At 41.7% G+C, this 23,400-nt stretch overlaps 1 protein-coding gene across 1 annotated transcript in view; it reads right to left on the bottom strand.

Moving 5' to 3' along the window:
- The window catches only part of mpped2a (metallophosphoesterase domain containing 2a), an 83,058-nt gene extending 60,292 nt beyond the window's left edge, over positions 1–22,766 (bottom strand). The window contains exons 1-2 of the mRNA XM_080436895.1: positions 22,416–22,766; positions 19,679–19,980 (exon numbers count right to left, since the gene is read on the bottom strand). Coding sequence (XP_080293021.1) covers positions 19,679–19,791 — 113 coding nt within the window. The 5' untranslated portion in view covers positions 19,792–19,980; positions 22,416–22,766. The remainder of the gene's footprint in view (positions 1–19,678; positions 19,981–22,415) is intronic.
- Between the last annotated feature and the right edge of the window lie 634 nt (positions 22,767–23,400).

Below are 23,400 nucleotides of genomic sequence, written 5' to 3'. Positions count from 1 at the left end.
TGTTGGATTATATTTCATGTTCAGTTCATTTGCACTTCCATTCCACTTCATATTTTGAAAAAAGAAAATATAAAAAAACCCACATTTACAGCTTGTAACAGCTTGAAAACAGAGCACTGGAGAAAGGCATGATGTGTGCTGAAACGGGTCTTTTTGCATAATATCTTTTCACTTGCACTTTTAGTTGGGCACTATATAAATAAATTAGTTTGGGGCTGGAACTTTGTCATGGCCTACTTCTTTGGCAGTGTACAGATTCACCTTCTATTTTTTTTTAAGTGTTATTATGAAAATGAAGTTTTTGAGCGTTGCAAAGTGTCAAAAAATGTCATTCATTACAGAGTTTGTTAAAAAATTACCCTTTCCTTAAAAAGAGACTGAGAAGTTGTTATATTTTTCAAAGTGCTTTCTCGTGTCAAATTTAACTACAGACGTCAAGGAAGAAATTGGACAGGTAAAAAACAACTGAAAAGTGCACCCACTCTTACTCTTTCAAGATAGTTCACCGTGTCTTCAAGTGTCTCTACCTCAGAAAATCAGGTGTCATCCATAAGTGACACAGCAATTCCAGCTTTTTGAAGCACGGTGCACCCTTCACACTCAACCCCCATTAGGATGAATGGAAGGGAACTGCCATTAAGACTGGCAGAGCGATAAAATGAAATTTTGGTTGAATTTTGAAAAGGAAATATATTCAAACTGTCAACTTATAAACTAAAGAGGAAGTATAAGTGATGTCTAGTATGCAACGTTGAATAATTATATTTTGCCAGCAGGAGTTAATGGAGGTAAGCACTTCTGACATTTTTCTCATATGAATCATAATATGACACATAAGAGTATTCCTTGTGTTTCAGGCAAGAAATTGTGTAGAAAATATATTTTATACACAATGTTAAAATGAGAAAACAAATTAGAGGTGAATTGCTATTGCAGTTTTGCACCAACTGTCTGGAGTCTTGTCTTGAGTTATAAATAATATGTTCTTAGTTTTATATGATTAACACTTTCTAAGAATCCCATGTATACAGTATGAAGTATTAGAAACATGACTCATTACATAATCTGCTCATAACACTGTATAATTATAGTTATAACAAGCACTCAATAATATTCATAATGATTTATGACAATAATCATAACACGTTATAAAGCATTTTATAATGACATGAGGTCAAGTATCATAATATCTTCATAACTGCTGGACAATCACTGACATTATCATTGCAGGGATCTGTGGCCGGCTATTGCAGACCACTGCCTACCTCCTGCACACAAAAGCCTTTTCTCGCCTCTTGTGCTCCAGGAATTCAAATGCAATGAATTCTGGGATAGGCGGCTGATGAGACATTATTGAGCACAAAAATGATCTTTTGTTACATTTGATAGTTTTGTTGTGAACCGAAAGGGAGAGCAGGTGTTGATGTTTTAACATGTCAGACTGATGAGAGAACATGAAAGGTTTGCTGGGGTTGAATTGAACGACGAATGTAAAGACGTTTAAATATTGGACACCATTGCTCATTTTGCTGGGTATTTAGTATTAACTAAATATATGAATTCAAAACATTATTTATTTCAAAGGCGTATTTTGAGCTGAGAAAGTTGTAAAAACCCTTGTCAAAACTTTAAGGCCTTTTCCTCAAAACTACATCTTTCAGAATCATTGTTAAGTCTCACCTAGAGCTTATACGTAGAAATAAGATGTAGTTACCAAACTGTTGGGTCAATCTATGCAAGTGATGTCTCATTTTGTAGCTCATTTTGTAGAACTGGTCCTCTACTTTATATTAAAATGCTACATTGTGTCAGATATTTAATACAGCGGCCAAATCCAAGCACTGCCAAACAGATATCTAATGACATACACACTGGAGTAAAAAAAAGAAAATCATCTCGAGGAATCAATCACATTGATATGCGACATAAAATACTGTTCAGATATATTAGGGAATGAAATGCCCCTTTAAATATATTGACACAAAATGAAATGAAAACTATAGCAGCAGAGATAATGATATTTGTTATTGAGCGGGTGCAGTAAATAAGTCTCTGTCCGCCACACACACACACACACACACACACACACACACACACACACACACACAGGGTAGCAGATTAGTTTGGTTGCACAGAGGTCCCAGACATCACGCAGCCTTAGAGGATTCGACAGTTATAGTTATAGAGGAGAGACGGAAGCTGCAGCACATAAGATGAGAACGCACATGCACACACACACACACACACACACACACACACACACACACACACACACACTACCTAAAGTTATGATATGCTAACTAGTTCTCTCGAATTGCATTTGGATGTTTGCTCAGAGGAATCATGCATCTCATTCTCTCGCACACGCACACACACACACACACACACACACACACACACACACACACTAAAATAAAGCCAGGAGAAAAACAAGCTCCATCTTCTCTTGCCTTTGAGATTTAATCCAGCCTGAGAATGAAAGTAAATACCTGCAGCCCCTATCAATTAGAGCAGGTCTAGCCCGGGAAACCTATACACGATAATACTTTGTGAGCGTGCACACGCACACACACAGTGACACACACTAATGCAGTGCGTAACAATCCAGAGGTTCATCAGTAACACGTACAGGTTGTGTACTCCTATGTGCTCTGCATTATGTGCAGCGCATGCCTCTGATCTCCTGGGGATTTTTTTTTTAATAAAAAGAGTAGAACGGCAGCACTGTGGATTTGTGGAAAACCGGTGAAAGAACAGCGGTCCAGCGAGAGAGTGCACAAAGGTTTGTGTTAAACATGCCAGTGTTTCAGCATTACACTGGCATGCATGCATGAAGACCGCGGTGAATTAAAGGAGATGGACAGAGAGAGAGAGAGAGAGAGAGAGAGAGAGAGAGAGAGAGAAAATGTTAATATGCTGAAAGAGTGCGAGAGCACATACTAAAATCCCCCAAGACATCAGAGCCATCACAGGATCATGACGACCATGGCGCATGATTTATACATTGTTGCGTGTGGATGTCACGTGTTGAATTTAGCCGATCTACACCAGTGCGCTGAACAAGGTATAAATCGGGGCTTTAGAAGGAGCTGGATTGTGACTCAGCGTGAACGACTCCATGATTGTTTAAGTATCAAAAAATATATATTATAACCAAATCATCATATGGAAAATCTTAGGGGTTTCTCTGCCCAGACATGTGAATGCGTTGAAAGATCTGCCAGGTAAACGTTGACGGGAAGAAATACTAAACACTGAGCACAGCTAGAAAAAGAAATGGCTGGAAAACTGTGGCTGGAAAAGCGGGGCCGGATTATTGAATACATGTGTCACAAAGAACAGGGGAAGAGAGAGAGAGAGAGAGAGAGAGAGAGAGAGGGAGGGAGAGTTGGGGAGAAAGGGAGGGAGGGAGGGCTCTCTGATATTTTGTTTGACGGCGCACACTTGGCTCCGTGGCCTTTTAGAAAAACATGCAAGTAAATTGGGTCAGAGTTCAATGCCGACTTTGCGCGCTCCCAGACTTGACACTTCGCTCACGGCAGATAAGGAGGTCGTAGCCTCTGTCGTTTCCTATGACTAGGCACATACTTTTTTTTCTTCGGGAGGGAAAAAAAGGAAGCTACATGATCCTTCCAACTGATTACAACACTATGTTCCATGTAGACCATGATACTGCAAAATACACGGTGAGAAAAAAGAAAACCATTAAAATTAAAACAGCTGCTATATTTAGCATTGTGTGTCATTTCTAAATACATCCAATGTGTTCCCTTGCCGTGTTCATTTCAGGGCTAAGGGGTGAATGTAATATTGTAATGCACATAATGAGCGTACACATTAACAGAACCACCTGCTCCAGCGGAGAAATACAAGGGGCCGGGGTGACTCTGGCTCGATGCTACGGTCCCTCGTTGATTTCGCCTGACTGTTAAATTAACTTCAGTAAGGTTTAACATTATTCATTTAGCGCACGTGAGGTCAGAAGCCCCGAGGGGTTTATAAATAGGTCCTCGTAATCTAGAACACCGTCGTGTGGCGCAATCTACCCAATGACTCAACAGTCTAGAGAGTAGACACTCAGTAAACATTCCAGCACAGAGCTATACTTCCAATGTCACAGGTTCGAATCCAGACCACTAATCTTTGACAGACTTTGTCATCTCGCTCTACTCTCGCTTTCCTGTCTTCTCTCTCTGTCTCTCTCTCTCTCTCTCTCTCTCTCTCTCTCACACACACACGTGTTTTACATATTGCAATTTGTTTTGATAAAATGTCATTCATTTTTATGTTTTACAATAGGGCCGATACACTAATTTCATGATACGATACGATATTGGGCTCACGACATCGATACGATACGATATATGGCACTTTTTTATTATGAAAATATATGGGGGGGGGGGGGGAACGTATGAAAATATATGGGGGGGGGAAGCAAATGCAAACAAATATTTCAGTTTTGACATTATTATTATTGCAAAAAAGAAATCACAACCAATTATGCGATTACAATGCGTCCCTTTGGGTTATGGTAACGATAATGCTTGGATTTGGAAACATAGCTCCAAGTGATGGAAACATTGTTGCTCGTCAGTGACACTGGGGTACCTTTGGTCCCCCCATTTACGTCTGAGTCATTTTTGTTCCATCCTGTAGTTACTGTTAGTACATGAAAAAGCATTGATCTTTCGGACACACATTGCTTTGAGTAGCCTAACATACAATTCAGAATATACAATATAATGAATGACACAAGTTCAAGTGAAGCAGTGTGCATGGTAAGATAAATCAAATGTGTGCTATGAAAACGTCTAATGCTCTGTCATTGCAAGCACGCAGTGTGTGTGTGTGTGTGTGTGTGTGTGTGTGTGTGTGTGTGTGTGTGTGTGTGTTAGTGAGAGAGAGAGGGAGCAAGAGAGAGAGATACGGAGAGAGAGCCCAAGAGAGAGAGATACGGAGAGAGAGCCCAAGAGAGAGAGTGAATTCATTTGCAATTTAATTTCTCAAAAACAACAATAACGGCAAACGTGTACGACTCAGCTGGTTAATCGATATCTGAACGGGACCTTGTCATGATGTCATTCATTCTTTTGCCTCTATACTGGCCCCCCTCGCTTTAAAACTTGTTCCGCTGCCCCTGTTGCTTGTAAACACATAATGAGTGGCTGAATGGCTACTCAATACATCTTTAAAATACTAAAAGACAAAAAGAACTAACTAAATGTGTGCATTAAAGTAAAAAAGTAGGTAAAACTAAAATTATCAGATGGATTTTCAGATGAAATGGCTCAAAAGCAGTACCAAAACTTGGCACCAAGTGCTTTTCAATCATCTGTGCTACAGGTTAGATTCAGTCGGTGCTCAAAAAGTACTGATGTATGAATACCCAGCCCTACACAATACTGACGGGTAAATTCTATAATTGTGGTATGCAATTTACAATTTAGTAGACACTCTTATCCGGAGCTATTTACAAGTGCAAGATCGGAAAAAGCAGAGTAGGCATGATTTCTAGTCAAGAAACAAGGTAAATAGTCACATACTGTAAGTAGAGTGCAGAGAGAACAATGTAGTTCCTCAAAGACACTAGAATACCAAATAAAATGTATTTTTTGATCAAAATGAGAAAAGGTTCATTGACATGGAATGCAGAATCTGATTTGCTGTTTGAATAAAATCAAGGATTTCCTACATAGCACCAGAATACTTTAGATTATTTCTGTAAAGGGATTGTTACATTTTATTAGTCAATATTGCCATTTCAATTTACCGTACAGTGAGGCATTATACCTTTCCCCTGAATGGTGCATTTCAAGATAAAAGCAAGAAGTCCTTATATTTTGTCGATCCAGCACTTCTACACACTACATCATAGAAGTCTGCAGTAGGCTCGGGTCCATTTTCGATTTTATTTAGATTTATTTGGTCATATTATCACTGCTGATACATAGTGTGCAGCAACTCCCTCTCTTAGTCCACCAGGGATTAATGGGGTCAACAACCTCTGAGCAGCCCACTTGTCTGGAACACAAGCAGTGTCAATCACACACAGAGAGAGGTGGAGCCAGGCGGAGGATGGGGCAGAAGGGAGGGTTGTCCCATCTATGCTACCTGCAGTCATCTATGCTACCTGCAGTCATCTATGCTACCTGCAGTCATCTATGCTACCTGCAGTCAGCTATGCTACCTGCAGTCATCTATGCTACCTGCAGTCACCTTCTCCAGCGGGGGGCTTAGACAGCAAGTAGACACCATAATCACATACACTCCTCCATTATCCCTCTGTTCTCCACCCTCTGTCTCTCGGTCCTTCCTGCTCTTCTCATTGTTAATCAAGTCCTGTAAAGGCAGTAGTTCTGTGCTAATGATTTCTGGTCAATAGCCCGCTAACAGCGAGCCCCCTCTAGCCTAAAACCTTTAGGGTCAAAGGGCAAGCGAACTAAGATAGGCTGGTAATCAACTGGAGTCTGTATGCCATTTACAGTGTTGTCATCTGATGCCTGTCTGTTGGGCCAGAGAACAGAAACACATGGGGAAGATTTGTACTGCCCGTTTCCACTTTTTAGTTTTTTACAACAACTAGACTTCACTATATTCACAGTAATCAACTGTGGGCCTTACAATGTTTATGATTTTTACCAGGTTGCAGATCTGGTCTATACACTCTAGCTAGTGGTGACTTTTGCGTGACTTTTTCCTCATTGGCTGTTTTTTTAGCCAATGAGGTCTCAATGTACTCTCAGAATATGGGATCTAAAGACGACCCACAATACTGTGTTCGGCCACTGTATGCAACTCTATGGTAAGTGGCACTGTTGCTCAATGTCCTCTCAAAATATGGGATCTAAAAACGTTGCCATGTTTAGTGAGAGAAATAAGCAACCTGGTATAATATGACTGTGTCATATCTTGTTTAAGTAAACTGTTGTCAGTGATGCTCATTCACTTCCATTGTATGGCATGCTATTCAAACAGTATTCCATTTTCTTTAAAGTCGTATTGTTTAACATTGATTTTGAGAATACTTTTTGGCGACACCTCTGGCGATATCAAATCATTACAGCGTTTGTCTAAAATAATGGAACCAACCAAAGCTACATAGTATGACTTTAACTTCTAAATGTTTTGTCTTTGTAGTCTTTCTTATGAGCAGCAGTACCTTCATCATCTCTGCCAAGACAAAGGCAGGTCCAGATATTATGCTTTCATGTTTCATGTGTGTCTCCAGAGCTAATATCACAAACTACTACACTAATCAGCCTCAAATTCCTTAAGCACACTTCCAGTAGGCCAAGCAACCCAAATAGTTTTCTAATCAGTGTCATGAAACCCAGAACTAGCGGCAGGGCAACCAAAATTAGCATTTTCTTAAAAATGGGACACGTATTCGTACCAAACCATTTCGGTGCAGCTTTTATTTTATTTTTTAACGAATGGCGAAAAATTAAAAAAAAGAGTGTGAGAGAGTTAGCGAGAGAAAGAAAGAGCCTTTTGATTGCTATGATCATTTAACGAGACCCAGAGTTTGAAGTTTCAATGTATAATTGTGGGGCACGACATGCTTACTATTTGCTTGTTAGTATTTTATTTTGTATTGTTTTATTATTTTCATGAACCAATCATGAACCGTTATTACAATAGTTAATAAAAGACAAGAGATTTTATTTTAATGCGTTATATCCCCCCTTACTGTATCAGAAAAATTATAATAATAATTAACCGTGGCTTCAAAAGCGAGGTACGTACAAAACCGAACCGAACCTTTTGTGTACCGTTACACCCCTACTAGTTTGTATTGCTTTCATAGAGGTACTATCAGCTGGGTGCCATACTTTGGCAGCCGGCTTCCACTACTTTATGATGTTTTATGTCAATATGGACAGACATGGGGGCCGCTGTTTGTTTTCTCAATCTGTCTCTGTACAAACATAACTGACAGAAGGCATTAACGATCAGCATCTTTTACATAGACTACCCCGCATTTCCCTGTGCATTTTATTCACACGCACAACACCAAAACAATGTCATCACAGTCAGACACACAACAATGGAAGGAGGTAGGAGCGTGCCTCCTGGCATAGATTTGTGCTCCACTGAGCACCCCTTTCTAGTTGGGATTGAAACCACCAATTGCCACTTAGGGCTATAATGGTTGTTGTGTTCCATGATTTGTGTATGTCTTTCACAAAAAAACAACAAACAAAAGGTTTGGGAAGCCATTGTTTAAGCTGTTGGAGCCGAATTAAAGTAATTTGTTTTATAACTTTTTACCTCACGTTGTACAGTTTGAGAATTCACCTTGCTCTTAGCTTCGTTGCTCATAATATAAGTCTGTCCAATACCTCATATACACACTATTACACACTATTACTACACAAGATACAATCGTTTTTTATCATAGACTTAAGATAGATTGTTAGAAGCTGTTGTTTTTAGTAAATTACCTGCAGACCACTTGCTTATCCCCTATCCTCTCGACTTCTTCATTTTTGTATCAAGTTGTTGCAATTAATAAGGTTTTATAAGGTCATTTGGGGCCTTACTTATGATATTTTGTTCACCTAGTTCAACATTGCTCCTAATGACATTTTAAGCTATCAAGAATAATATAGCTACTATAACATTAAGAAATGTATTATTCAGTACTTTTACGTTACTTCAGCTATTCACTTCACTGCTTCACCTCTTATGGTTATAGATATATGCACAAACAGACATTTTATGTCAGACTTAATTATACGGAAATATTATGGTTATTGAATAGTACTATAAGGAGAAGTTTTACTCAACTGATTTAGCTAGGCTAATAGTAGCTTATAACATTTCCTAGTCTACGGCCTACTAACATGTGAATATAGCTTTTGTTGGTTTGAAGCTTTTTTCTGCCAATTCCAACATTTACTAGTGAAGCCGGAATGAAATAATGTTATGTCTCTCTGTCTTTTATGGATAAATATGAACCGCTTTGTAATTCCGCTCAAGCGTGTGCTTTGTTGACGCTCGTCCCACGTTGAAAGACATTTCTGGTGGAAACTGAGAAAATCAACTAAAAGTACTTCATCAAACCGTAAGCCATGACAATTAAATTATCATCACTTCATTTATGTATACATATATTTGTTTTACCGAGTTCATATTCAGCTTTTGTTCAATTATGTCTCGGAACGTACAACGTGTGCGGCTGGGACTGGAACATCACGGTGTTGTGTAGCAGTGTGCACAGCGGAGCATTACTGTGGTTGACTGGACAAACAGCGCAGTGTGCTGGAGTAGCAGAATATTTCAGGTCAGACTCTATTGGGGATGCGGTAGTGACGCGCCACACAGAGTGCCGCTATGCAATGAGGGGAATCAGTGAAGCCGGATCCCCCCCCCCCCCAAAAAAAAAGGAAAAAAGAAAAGAAAATCCTGTGAGAGGAACGTTTTTTTTTCCCTCATCACTTCCTCCCCCGAAACTTCAACACAAACGGCATCGCCCGCGCACTGAAATCCAAGGAGGTCGCACGTTGTTCACAGCCGACCTAAAAGCCAGGAGAGAGCGAGGATAATCACCCACTGAAGCGCCAGCAGGCAAATATTTCCCAACTCTTCCGTTGAGCACGTACTGCCTTTATTGTGCCTTTCAGGTGAAACATCAAAACACATTGGTCTCCATTTCCTCTCAATATAACCTCTGCATTGCTCCCATCCCCCTCTACCTCCGACACACAAGCACGCACGCACGCACGCACGCGCACACACACACACACACACACACACACACACACACACGCACGCACGCACGCAATATCGTTTCTCAGAGAGGAGCAGAGAGCAGCACTCTTATCTTGTGCGTTTCAGCTGTCTGCGCTAATTCAATAAACTTCAGTGGAACAAAATGAACACAGGAATAACGGCGAGAGAGGGAGCGAGAGAGCGGGGGGGGGGGGGGGGTGAAAGAGGAGGCCAAGCAAACGGTGGAAGCAAGAGGAAGGCAGAGACAGAAACACAGAGATGCAGAATGATAAAGATTAAACAGCAGAGAAAGAGAGAAAGAGAACGTAGAAAACCCGGTGTGTGTGTACTGTGTAAATACATGGACCAAAATTTTCAGCAATATAGTTGCCCCTCCCCCCCTCTTATGTGCTCAACCCAGGGTGCATCCTTCCACCGCCCCTCCCCAGCTACTCCTGCCATAATGGACACAGTATGGCACACAAAAGCTTGCATGGAATATCAGCACCCGAGGAACCTTCCGGCGCTGCACCGAGAAATAAATTGCTTCTGCTAATGTTCCTTTCATTACCGCGCGGCCCTTAATTGTGCTGCTGACAGGCCTGCCGGCTATAAGGGTGCTGATGGGAGCTGAGAGAACAGAGATGGGCATGCCAGAGCCCTCACATCCAGGAGCCCCTGGGTGCGCCACTAAAACCCTGTACGGGCCCACTTCCTGTACACAGCGGGGGGGGGGGGGGAACAGAACATTGGTTCTCGACTGGTTTCACATGGGGGACTTGAATTTTTGGGATGCCTGTGAAGTCAAAACCCCAACGTGCAAGACCACCTCCTCCGTAGTGTTAACATTTTTCTTTGTCCATGATACTGTCAAAACCAGTGGTTCTCAACCAGTGGTCTGGGGACCACCAGTGGTCCTCGAGGAGTTTCCAGGTGGTCCCCAGCTAAATGATGGAGAGTTGGTAACCAAATGGACCCTTATAGATCTTTAACTCTTGAGAGTGTAAAATGTAACCAAATGGACCCTTACGGGTCCACATTTTACGCTCCCAAGAGTTAAATTATTGTTAAACATCAGCAATACCTGATGTTTAACAATAATTTATCTTGAACACAGGAATAATTAGCAATACCTAATTTACAAGAAATACACAATTAGAGAATAACAAAATATTCTATGTGTTGAGTCTGAGTCCAAATCTCATCAAATGGTGGTCCGTGGCTCAATGCCGAATAAATAATGGGCCTTGATATGAAAAAGGTTGAAAACCACTGGTCAAAACCATCTCACAAACTGCTTGCTTGGAACCGTTTTCAAATGTGTGCACAGCAAGGTAGGTATTCAACAGGTACAAAGGAGACAAAAAATGAAATGAAAAAAAAAATGTAGACGTGGTAGGTGTAAATATGTTAAATATAAAAAAAGAACAACCCTGCTCTCTTAATTTCATACAAACTTAATAGTACATTTTCCCAGGAGATTTTCGCCATTAGCATTGCAAATGACAACTCCCTCCGGTGAGCGTGGAGCCACAAATGAAAGCCCTGAGTGGTAAATGTGCCAAATGAAAAGGTGCAGGTGCTCGATTTTCTTTTCATAACAGTAGAAGTGATGTCATCAGGAGATCGGCCCCTCTGGTGCCAGGCTCCGGGAAAGGGGGGGGGGGTCACGGGGGGTCAGAGTCTCAAGGACATCAAAAGGACTTCAATCTTAAGAAACAACAGACCTGCCCAATGTCAACTGTCACTTAACCCCCTCACTGACCCGGCCAACGCTTCAGCGGCACAGGCCAAGAGTTGGCAGAGGAACTTAATCAAGAGTTCTCCTGTTTCAAAAGCCCTCCATTCATGGCTAGCTGGAAGCAACGGTCCACAGGAACAAAAGCCCACAAAATGGGAATGGTTCTTTTTTTTTTGTTTCCACATGGAGCTAGAAGCTTCAACAGAAACCATGTTGGAAAGGGACGGTGGTGAGATCGGGGGAGGAATTGAAGGAAGAGGAGGGAAGATAAGAGGAAAAACTGGATAGGGAGGAGAAGGCAGTTAAGGGATAGGTAAAACAGGGACAGAGAAAAGGAAAGAGAGAAAGTTCAACTAGCCTGAGAAGAGCTGAAATACAGTGGACCCTCATTTCAATTACTTTCCTAACGACTATGTTCACCCAAAGAACCCAATCCCCTGAACATAGAGCGAAACGCATTCAGTGCAGACCATCACAAAGGAAGCACAAATGTGTTAGTAAAAAGGTAGGGCAACAGATAAGGGACAACTTCGGATTACATTAGGGATGTGCGCCGCTAGGTAGCAGAGAGGAAATCCACAGTGATGACATCACAAGTGGAGAACGTTGCTAGTTGTATGTGCAATACTATTGACTGTACTTGATACAATATTGGCCTATGAATGTATATTGTAAATGTCTAGCATTCAAAACCAGAGATTGTATTTAATAGAGTTTACTTCTTCCACTCCTGACATCACAAATCCTAACATCATCATAAATTATGGAGATGTATCTGTTCAAACACAGATTTCAAACATAATATATATAAATCATATTTATTGTTAATGACAATGCCAAATTATAACATAAATACTGTTTTCACATTAGAATTTCCTTTTAATTGGTCAATAATTTCGGTAAAAATTTTACCAAGAAAACGGAACGGTCCGATGTTACAGCAATGGGACACTTTAGTAGAGGTTTTTGGTTGTGTACTTACCTTCAACTATTCCAATTGGCAAGATACATTTCTCATTTGCGCAGTTGATTAGAAATACTATCCAGAAAGAGCGTCTCATTGACTTCGATTATGGTGAAAACAGCTCTCAAAGTAATTGTTTTAGCACATAAAGGAATGCAAAAAAGCTGCTTCTGACAATACATAACATCATAAAACACAGTATGAAAAGTGTCTTCATAGAAATCAACGTCTATGTTGATTTTCCCCTCATCCAGTGCCATTTTGACTAAGCTTGCACCCCATGGTTGACCAACACCCCCATGTCACTAAAAACAAAACTACATACTTCTCAAAACAAACTGATACAGACTGCCACTAAACGTCAAACCCAGGACTCACCCAATCCCAGCTCAATGTGGAAGACTGGGACGGCTCAAGGTGGAGCACAGAGTACAGCAACTTGCAATGGGTCTGATCTCTAAAATACTCAGAGGAACAGTTTCCATGTATCTGTCAGACTACCTCTCTAAAGTGAGAGACACCCATGGGCACAACACCAGAGGGAGCTCCTCTGACCTAGTTCCCCCTAGAATCGGGAAGAATGCATTCTACCACTCTGCCACCAAAATGTGGAATGCCCTACCAACAGCCATTAAAAGTCTCGATTCCCCACCCACTTTTAAAAACTGACCTAAAAACATGGCTGTCCTCCAAATTATAATTGGACTTAATTAGTTATCGTATCCCCTACTATCTTGACCGCAGAGTGTCAAACAACGCACTCCCTCAGCCAGCTTCACGGAAGGAGCCCCGTGGGATTGTTTTCTGTAAACATATCTAGATTTGCTTTTAGTGCTGTTGCTAATATGTAATGTATTGTATGTCTTGGTGAATTGAGTACAAAGGACCGCAATGGAAACAAGCCCCCCGGGGCTTTTTTGTGCCATCCTTTTAGCATAGCTTTTGTAACTGTACTGCTGTACCAGTTTCCCAAACTTGCTAATAATAAAGTATTCAATCAATCAAATCAAAAGTCAATGAGACGCTATTTTTGGATTATTATTTTCTAATCAACTGCCCAATGGAATGATATGTGTCGCCAATTGGACTAGTTACATCATGACAAGTGTTTCGTTAATTTCCACGTTACGACTTCAAACAAAGGTTATTTTCCAAAATATTTTTTTCCGTTTATACAGGAAATAGAAAGAGTATAGTGAAAGTCTTAAAACATCAACTAAAAATACATTCTATAACTTATATAATAAACATGTACAAACAGTACAAAATAAAACGGTGCATTACACCCAAATCATAATGGATCACATCCCTGGCTGGTTGTATGGTATTTACTAGACAGCTTTTCATGGAGCGCACAAGCATTGAATAGTGACACATTTCAAAACAGAGCTGGCTGTTTCATAACATTTTGCATTCACTTCAGTGAATTCAACGATGCACTTAAATAAGGAAAAGCAGAACTCACCGACCAGACCCAAACTGCTTCTCTAAGTTTTACTGGATCGCTACAGGACTCACTCAATTGAAATGAAATACTTTTGCCATATTGACGTTATTGATGTGGTCATGGCACAACCCATAGTTATTTGGGGTTTGGGGTTAAGCTGAGTGCAGAAGAGCCTGCCTTACTGCTCAACGTTCCTGTCCGCCACTGTAGAGAATGGGGTTCGATTCCTCCACAATGCCTCTGGCTTGGCCAGGTGCTCCAAAGAACATTGGCCACGGGTCGTAAGCCAGCAGGGGAGGGCATTTTATCACTGCATTAGCGACCCCAACAGGTTGGCCAGGGCGCCCGTTCAGCAGAGGTGAAACTGGGAGGCATAACATTCTTCTGCAAGTGAAACTTTACGGTGAAACTTGCCACTATCATGTGAAAAGAAGAAACTTGAATTGACATTATAAATCACTCGAGGTTCGGGCCACTATGCAGCCCTCACACCGCCAATCTGACTGATATGCCCATATATGGAGATATGTCAGTCCATGTCCCTTTTATGCCCACATATGGAGATCCCTGATGACATCATTATATACCCATATATGGGCATGGTGTAGGCCTGTCCCAGACTAAGGATTTGTTTAGTCGAATCTAATTGGCGACTAATTGCCAATAGTCGACTGGCAGTCGACTATATATATATTTTTTTAGGGCCAAAATACATTTTATTTCAAAGGGCCAAGTCTACACAGTTTGTTTTGTCTCCAGCAGAGTTTCTAGTGTCTCTATCTCTCTCTGGAAGAGGTTGCACATGAACTCTGCAGCCGCACTGAGGCGCTCCAACACAAACAATACCAATACAAAGACGAGGAATAAGAAGAATAAAGTGGAAGTTACGTGTGGTTGCAGGTGTAGACCAAACATTTTTGGCCATTAATTTTTTTTTCTTTTTTTTTTCGACTAGAGTCGACTAAGAGACACGCAGTCGACTCGGACCCCCCGCGACTAACCAGTCGACTAGTCGACTTAGTCGAGGTCAGGCCTAGCATGGTGACATGCCCATATATGGGTATATAATGATGGTGACATGCCCATATATGTCCCATATATATATCCCATTGAAAAATCATGGGATATTATCCTTGACTACCGTCCTCACGGAACAAAATGGTCATCTAGGACATGGTAGCAGAGATATGGCAATAAACAGGAAGTAAATGAGCTTTTATTATTTTAAATGACGTCATTTCCGGGTCTGTCGTCATCAGGCAGTGAAGGCATCATCCATAGGTAACAGCTCCATCTAGTGGAAAACCACTGAAAACAAAAACTTGTCCAAACTCGTCGTTGGCAGGGAAAGCCGTTGCAGAATTCGACACGTTAACTCGTCCATGGCAGTCAAAGAGTTAAGATAGTTACACAGAAGATAGGGATTTTCTAGATCTAAAAATTTACTTTTCAAAACAGTGGGTAATTTATTCCAATCATATTGGATAACTCAATATTATATTGCTCAACACTGACTACGATCTTACATTTACAAGTTGTATTATACTATGAGATCATGTGTAATAAAGTAATGTAAATATCAATCAGAGCATTTTTAAATGAATGTGGGGGGAAATAAATCATGTCTGTTCAATGCGCCTTTCCTCCACTTGTGTGTGAGGCGGCAACACTGTTCTGATGTCATCAAATGATTCACACTTACAGTCTCTTCAATTATTCAGAGGGTGGGAATAATTATCAGGGCATCTGGTAGGGGATGGGACTTAAGACAAATATGGAGAATGCAGCGAGAAAGATGATACAACTATGCCAAGAATCTACACTTCCATACAATTAAATCAACACGTTGCTGTACTTGAGCAAACCATGCAACAAAAAGTTGTACTGAGACGAATATTACAACAATTGTTGAGTGACTTCAGAGAGAGGGGAATTAAATTAACATGTTTTGGATGTTCCCTGGAGACTCGTCGCGACTTTGTCACGATGATCCCGGGCAGATATGTTAAGAGAAATTTCCAGAATGCATGTGCTGCAGGTAGACGCGTTAACGGTCTTTTCATTTGAAGATGAAATCAAAAAGTGAGAGGGGTAATGAGAGGGAGAGAGAGGAGGGAAAGAGCAAGACTTGGGAGTTTGGAGGAAATCCAAGTTACACCCTTAAGCCCTGCACCTCCAGACCTCCAGGTCGTGTGTCCTTTAATCAACTCCCTGTCTGTTTGTTTCTGTCTGCCTGTCCGCCAGCCTCTCAGTCAGGCAGTCTGTCAGAAAGTTCGTCCGTCCGTCCGTCCGTCCGTCAAGCTTCCCCAAGCATTCTGGCCAATGTTCCTGGGTCAAATTGGATGCGATGCGATAAACCGTCCCAACTCGAAGCATATGTTCCAAGTTGCTGAGCCTTTTCGTTTCATGAGACCGAAACACCCCCCCCCCCCCCCTTCCCACCCCGCCGCACACACAAAAAAAACAGAAAGAAAAGGGAGAGAAAAAGAAAAACAAAGTCACAGAAAAATAAACTAAACACCAACTGAGCTGAACCGTGTGTGCACGTATGTCTGTCACACAGACGGGGTCTCATGCCCCTAAGAATGTTCACTTTGACTTCAAGGTCGCGTTCCAAAGCATTAGCATGTAATTGCCGCTGATGGCGTGTGTGCGCTAACCCCCCCTCTGCATGCGTGTGTATATATGTGCATGTATATGTGGGTCAGAAAGGGATACCTTCCGTGCTACACAAAAGCCACTGCTGTACTCCATCATAGAAATATAAATATTCCGTCCGAGGGAGACATCGCCGGCGCACCACGTCGGGTGAGGGGGGGGGGCATTAGCAGGGATAGCGTTTCAAAGGGACGGGCAACCCCTACACCCCTCCTCATGCACTTTTCCTGCGTTTCCTTCTTTTTTTTCTGGTTCAAAAGAAACACCCACCTTTAGTTATGAGTAAATGATGTGGATGCAGTGAGAAAGAAGGCCAGGCTAAGTCGGATCATTATCTCTCACATCTAAACAAGGTTCTTTCTTTCCCAGAACAGAGTACATATTCTACAGGGCACACGCGGTGGGGGGAAGGGTCGATGGGAGCCTTGTGTGTGTGCATGTGTGGTTTGATAGCAGAGAGAGAGAGAGAGGAGTGTGTGTGTGTGTGTGTGTGTGTGTGTGTGTGTGTGTGTGTGTGTGTGTGTGTGTGTGTGTGTGTGTGTGTGTGTGTGTGTGTGTGTGTGTGTGTGTGTGTGTGTGTGTGTGTGTGTGTGTGTGTGTGTGTGTGTGTGTGTGTGTGTGTGTGTGTGTGTGTGTGTAGTGTGTAGTGTGTAGTGTGTTACACTGGGGTTTCCACTCTAAGTTTAAGAATGAATGGCTCAAACACAGAGGGCTCTGTCAGGGCCAGGAAACAGCCTAATGTATTTATCCAAACACATATTCAGTGAGAGGCCCCACTGCCTCAACACATCCCTCCTCCCCAAGGGCCTCACTTCTAAACATTACCAAAACTAAAATGGAAGAGAATACTGATGCATCGTATAATCGTAATGCTGGGCTGAATTTACTCAAAGAGTTTTGTGCAACAATATTTCACTAAAATAATTGTTCACTTAATAACAATGTGCGTCCCTTGGCTCAGCTGAGCCAGTAAGCGTTTATTGTATTAAAAAAAAAATCTGTTCAGAATCTGAATTATGTGGAAATATTCATCATATTTTCAAGAATTTTCACACCAGCGTCCTGCCAAGCTGATGTACTGTAATCAAATTTGGAACAAACTTCATCGATGAGTTGGGGGCAGGGTTAGGACCGGTGCTATGGATTTTTACGTTTTCAAATTAAGCAAAAAGGTCAAGGTCACTCCGAGTGCATTCTAGTACAATAACTATGAGCTCGCTCACAATTCATCTGGGGTACTCTGTACATTGCTTCTGAACTCAATCCAGTCATGTTGGATCACTAAAGGAAGCATTTAAGGATTTGGCCTTGTTTAGAGCACAACATGATAGACCATTATAAACACAACCGGGCAACAACCACTTTCACAGCTTTAATTTGTGAACCCATAAATGACTCAAGCACAAGGCATTGTTGCCAAGGAAGCAGAGGTGCAAAGTAACTTACAAACACATAAAACGATTAGAAACCTTTCCCAAAACAAAGAACAGCTCTCGAGTGGTAATATGGTATAGGAGAGACTCTGCTCCCTAACCATCTCAACACCACACTCCAATATCATTTTATACTTTCATCCATTTTCTATCATTCTTTTGTTGTAGCTTATGTTATAATTCTTGTGAGCACAAAAAGTCCCTTATATAAGCCAACTTACCAGCCCAAAGAAGTGATTCTAATTCTAAATTTGAAGAAGACAGCAACCGGTTTTGTTTATCTGTCTGAGGTCAGACTCCACAATGATAATATTTCAGGCGTTTCTTCTTGTCTTGACTCGCGGTCAGGTATCAGAGCCCATGCGTTACTGAAAATTAGGCCCTTCAACACGTTAACCACTTTAAACCCTATATACTTAGCTGCCCGGAGTCTACCAGGGCTCTATACTATACTACTAGGCCCCCTAACTTTTCTCTCTACGCCCGAAATATCTTCGCTGAAAATATAATAATAATTATCTACCATCTCACAATGCATCTCATTGAGACGGATTGTGAGCTTGTAGATCTGCTATTTTAGCTGAATGTTCGCCCCGGAATGGAGACACTAGGTTTCAAATGGCCATCAGTGTAAATAAATAAGCATGACTAATGCACATAGTATATGCAAACAAAACGTACTTAGTCTATATTTATATTTGGAATTCCTTATTTTGATTTGCTGTATTTGTTGCATGTAGAGAGAAACTGACCAGATAAATTCCTACTATGTGCAAACACACTTGGCCAAAGAAATTAAGTTATAAACCATATAAGCTTACACAGAAGGCATATGGCTTGCCAAGTAATACCTCACAAGGACATCATTTAGCATAAAGAGAAAAATATGAAAAACAGGGCCAACTACAAAAATACAAAAAAATAAGTTAGGATATAGTGTAGTAGGGGTATTAAGGTAGAATCTGGGGACTCAGGGGTCTGTACATGGTTCTAAATCAGATACCAATTCTGCACGTGCCTCAGTACGTGTTGATATATCGGTCGCAAATAAAATGAGCCGAGTTCTGGTGACCGCTGACCCTCTCCGGTCACCCTCTCGGGCCCACTAATGAAAGGCAGAGCATAACCACATCAGACAAGAGCAATGCTAAATAACTGAGGCTGATGAATAAATGAAGAAAGCAGCCTGACGCAGACAGAATGCTCATGCACTGCACCGACAACATGGCACAACCAATGAGAATCGTGGGCTGGTGGCCCAGTGTGTAACAAACAAGGAAAGAGGCAATGTTTGGTTAGGTATATGCATGGAAGTGGCTCTGGTTTATATATATATACAGTATATGTGTGTGTGTGTGTGTGTGTGTGTGTGTGTGTGTGTGTGTGTGTGTGTGTGTGTGTGTGCGTGTGCGTGCGTGCGTGTGTGTCTATACACAAATGTGCATGACTATGTATGCAAGTCGGTTTCTGAGTGTGTGTGTGTGTGTGTGTGTGTGAGAGAGAGTGAGTGTGTGTGCCTGTGCAGAAATGTGTATGACTATGAGAGTCTGTTTCTGAACGTGTGTGTGTGTGTGTGTGTGTGTGTGTGTGTGTGTGTGTGTGTGTGTGTGTGTGTGTGTGTGTGCCTGTACAGAAATGTGTATGACTACGTGAGTCTGTTTCTGAGTGTGCGTGCGTGCGTGCGTGCGGTGCATATTCATGCATATGTCAAATAAACTTACATGTGGACGTGAGGAGGTTGGAAGCGGCTCTGGTTGATGTTGTAGTGCGTGAATGCCTGCGTGGGGTTGGAGCTGTACTCGTCCACCGTGATGGTCACTTTGCCATGAGCCATGCTCCCGCCGTTTGGACATGAGATTTCCCTTTCACCAGGATTCAGTAGCGAACCGTGTCGCGTTCATCCTTCAGAACCGCCCCGTAGAACCAAGCGGTGGGGGGGTGGTTGAATCTCAAGACAGCGATGAATGACCCAAAGGGCCAAACCAGCGCCACAACCCGCACTCACCCACACACACACCGCAATCTGAAAGAAAAAAAGGAAACATGCATTCAACTTCTGTTTTAAACAGATATATAAAAAGAGGGTTTTTTACATAAAGCTGTTTTTTTTTTGCCTCAGTCTTCATGAATGAATCCTTATTTATTCTTTCATTAATATTTGTAATTCAATCAAAATGACAGTGTTATAATCTAGAGCAAAGAGATACAGGTAAGGAATGCAACAGTAACACTGAGATTTGTAGAGGCTGATTCAAGCATTTATTTTTCATTCATTAACCAAATTCACAAATGTGAACTAATTACAGTTCTATAACATGATTCATTAGTATATGAAGTTATATAATTTTTTTTAAAGCAATTTGATGTTATTTCTATTTGATTTACACAAACAGCAAAAAGTTCAATAATCTATTACTCTTACAGTATGTTAATTCAAAACACTCAGATAATCTTGCACACAATTAAAAAAGCATCCATTTATATGTAATAATTATAAATGTAGCTTTAAATGTGTATGTTGATGAGGTTCACACATAGTGAAACTTTTAAATTGTAGAGTTAGAACTTGACACCTTCAAAAGCACTTGACTAAAAGGTCTGCAATGCATATTCATTTTTAGGTGTGGCGATTGCTATTAATAAACTTTGACATCAAGATGATCAAATGTCATGAAGTAAAAATGTATGTATTGCAAGCATGTCCTTTCAGGTTTTAGTCTCCTGAAATTGTAAAGAATTATAGTCTATGGAGAGTATGCAATAAAATAAATACATTCAAATGTAGTCTGACATTGTAGCTCAATAACTACCTATCCACTCCAGTAAATGTAGAAATCCTTTACACCTTGTACAAAAGTGATCGATCTTTAAACTAACAATTACCACCACAAAATAGCAACATTCCAATTTGTTTTATTTCCTCAAACAGGCCTATACCCTCATTCAAAAATCACATTAATCAATTAACCTCCCCTGGATATGGTCCAGTATCTCTGCAAGAGTGCAGACAAGACTAATGCGACCTATTTCATAAAGATGCATCGAGACAAAACTGTGCACAGAAAAGAGAATAAAACTACTACCTGACGAGTGTCGTATTCTATATCCTTTTTAAAGCTCCATTCACCGGGGTTGTGGTGTGTGTGTGTGTGTGTAATGTGTATCTCCCTAGACTCGTATCTTCCTGCTGTCTGACCTTCCTGATTGATGGCGAATTACCCCTCTTGTCTTTGACACTCCACCTGCAGCCTGCAGTCTTTATATATACTACACCTCCACAACGCTGTCACTGACACAACACAACGACAAAAAAAACACTAAATAAGTCCAGTCATTTCTGCAGAAATCACAGCAGCGGCTCTGACTGGGAGTTCAAGAACATGATTAATATGAGTGCCTGGCGTTCGTTCAATAAGGCTGCAACAATGTATCGAAGTAGAGTGGAGCTCTGTTGCAGCTCCAATTAAACCTATTGGCCGCAATCACAGTTCTGTATACTACTGTGTGTGAAAGTTGGGCCTCAAGATACATTTTTCTTAATAAAACAAAAAAAGATAGGCCTTCTTTACCAAATTCCGTGTGCACTTTCATTTGTCCCGGGTCACTGTAAACGTCAACTCGTCTCGTGCACTTTGGACATTGTTCTATAAACATCCTATTGAATAAAAACAGAGGGCCCCCCAAAAACTGTAAAACGAATTTACGAAATTATGATTTTTTTTTTTTCTTCTTTCCCTCAGCAGTGTGTGTGCGTGTGCGTGTGTGTGTGTGTGTGTGTGTGTGTGTGTGTGTGTGTGTGTGTGTGCGGTCTGTCTGCATGCGACTGCGCGCTTTACCTTGTGGCACATAGTAGCAGCAACTAGCTGTAGCTTTAGCCTGCTAGAAAAACCTGCCCTGGCCAGGCATTTCATTATGCACGCTTTAGCTTCGCTTTTTCTTGTGTGTTGCGCTGCACACAGACATTGTAGCCTCTTTCATTGAACAGAGAGCACCACCACCACCACCACGCACACACACACACCGTAACTTCACTAATACATGCACGACTCGGGGGGGAAAAAAGCAGACGACCAGAGGGGGAGAGAGAGAGAGAGTAATTGACCCTTCATTACACGGATCCGGGGCTGTATGTATGTCTGCATGCCGCTTTGCTCTCTAACAAACACTGCTGTTTTCAATCATGTACAAAAAAAAAAGGTCTGAGGAGAAAACCCTGAACTCTCTGAGATCCGATCCACCGGGTCGCCGATGCCATAAAAATCAAGCAAAGGGCGGTCAGTATGTCAGAGAACCTCTTGCTCTCTTCCTCGTAAATGACAAGGCACCTCTGAACCTACGGCTTTGTGTCATGGTGTACACCCCCCTCCTCCTCCTCCTCCTTCTCTTCTCCTCCTCTCTCTCCCTTCCATGCGTACACTAGGATTTTTTTCAAAGCAAAGCGAAAGGTGAAATAGCTACCTTGGTTTCTTTTTTTGGCCGATAAGTCAGTCAGTGTCTCGGGGTCGCCCTCTTGTCTAGGCTGTCAAAAAAAACGCAGATCCCATGCAGTAGAAATGCAGATTTTTTTCCTCCAGCGGCCGTTCCGTCGGGGGGTTGCAGCAGAGGCAGCAGTCTGGGCGGGTAGGGCAGAACCTTCGACCCTAGGGGACTCCTTGGCTGGCTTCATGTGGAAACCAGACACACACACACACACAGAGTCGGAGAGGAGAGGGCGATAGAGTGAGGTAGAGAGAGGAAAGGGGAAGAGAAGAGAGAGAGAGAGAGAGGACAGCTTCGATCTGACAGAGCGGGGAGCCGGAGTGCAGTGAGACGGTGCTGCCACTGGGGTCAGAGAGCACAGAGAGCAGAGCTCAGCCCCCCGTGCGCGCCCGCGACGTCGGGCACGTGCATGGTAAGTAAAAGTACAAGTATCACAAGTAAAAGATTAAAGACCTTTTCATAGTACAAACAAAACAGCCAAAAATGTTGCCTACTTCTACTACTTCTCACTACTGTCAGAATATTGTAGCTTTCAAGTAGTTCAGCCATTTCTTTTTCCACCATGAAGCAGGCTTGGCAACATCGCTACATTTCAGCGGTGCATCAACATACAAGAGCACAGATGAGTTCTGAGTGCAGTTCATCTATCACAAACCATCATTTGTATCTATTTCTGGGTCTTGAATGGATGTTGTCCATTTACACCAAAGAAATGATTCACCTGGATTTTGTCATCTTCTCCATCTTCATTGACTTCAAACACATCATAAGAGCTTGTGCTCTTATCAACCGGGTGCTCGAACCAAAACCTTTCATTCATACGAACATGTAAACACTTCACCTTGCCAGCCTGCTCTAGTACTCTTACAGAACAGACACTTCCATGCCAATGACCCGTGAACACAACACACTGACGTATCTACTCCCTATTTCCGTAATATCAAAATCTAAGCCTGTGCACTGT

Source organism: Gymnoscopelus braueri (genome assembly GCF_963280865.1).
Source record: "Gymnoscopelus braueri genome assembly, chromosome: 1".
In the NCBI taxonomy this organism is placed as follows: Eukaryota; Metazoa; Chordata; class Actinopteri; order Myctophiformes; family Myctophidae; genus Gymnoscopelus; species Gymnoscopelus braueri.
The sequence above is the reverse complement of the archived record's forward strand: the minus strand, read 5'-3'. Positions and strand labels throughout refer to the sequence as shown.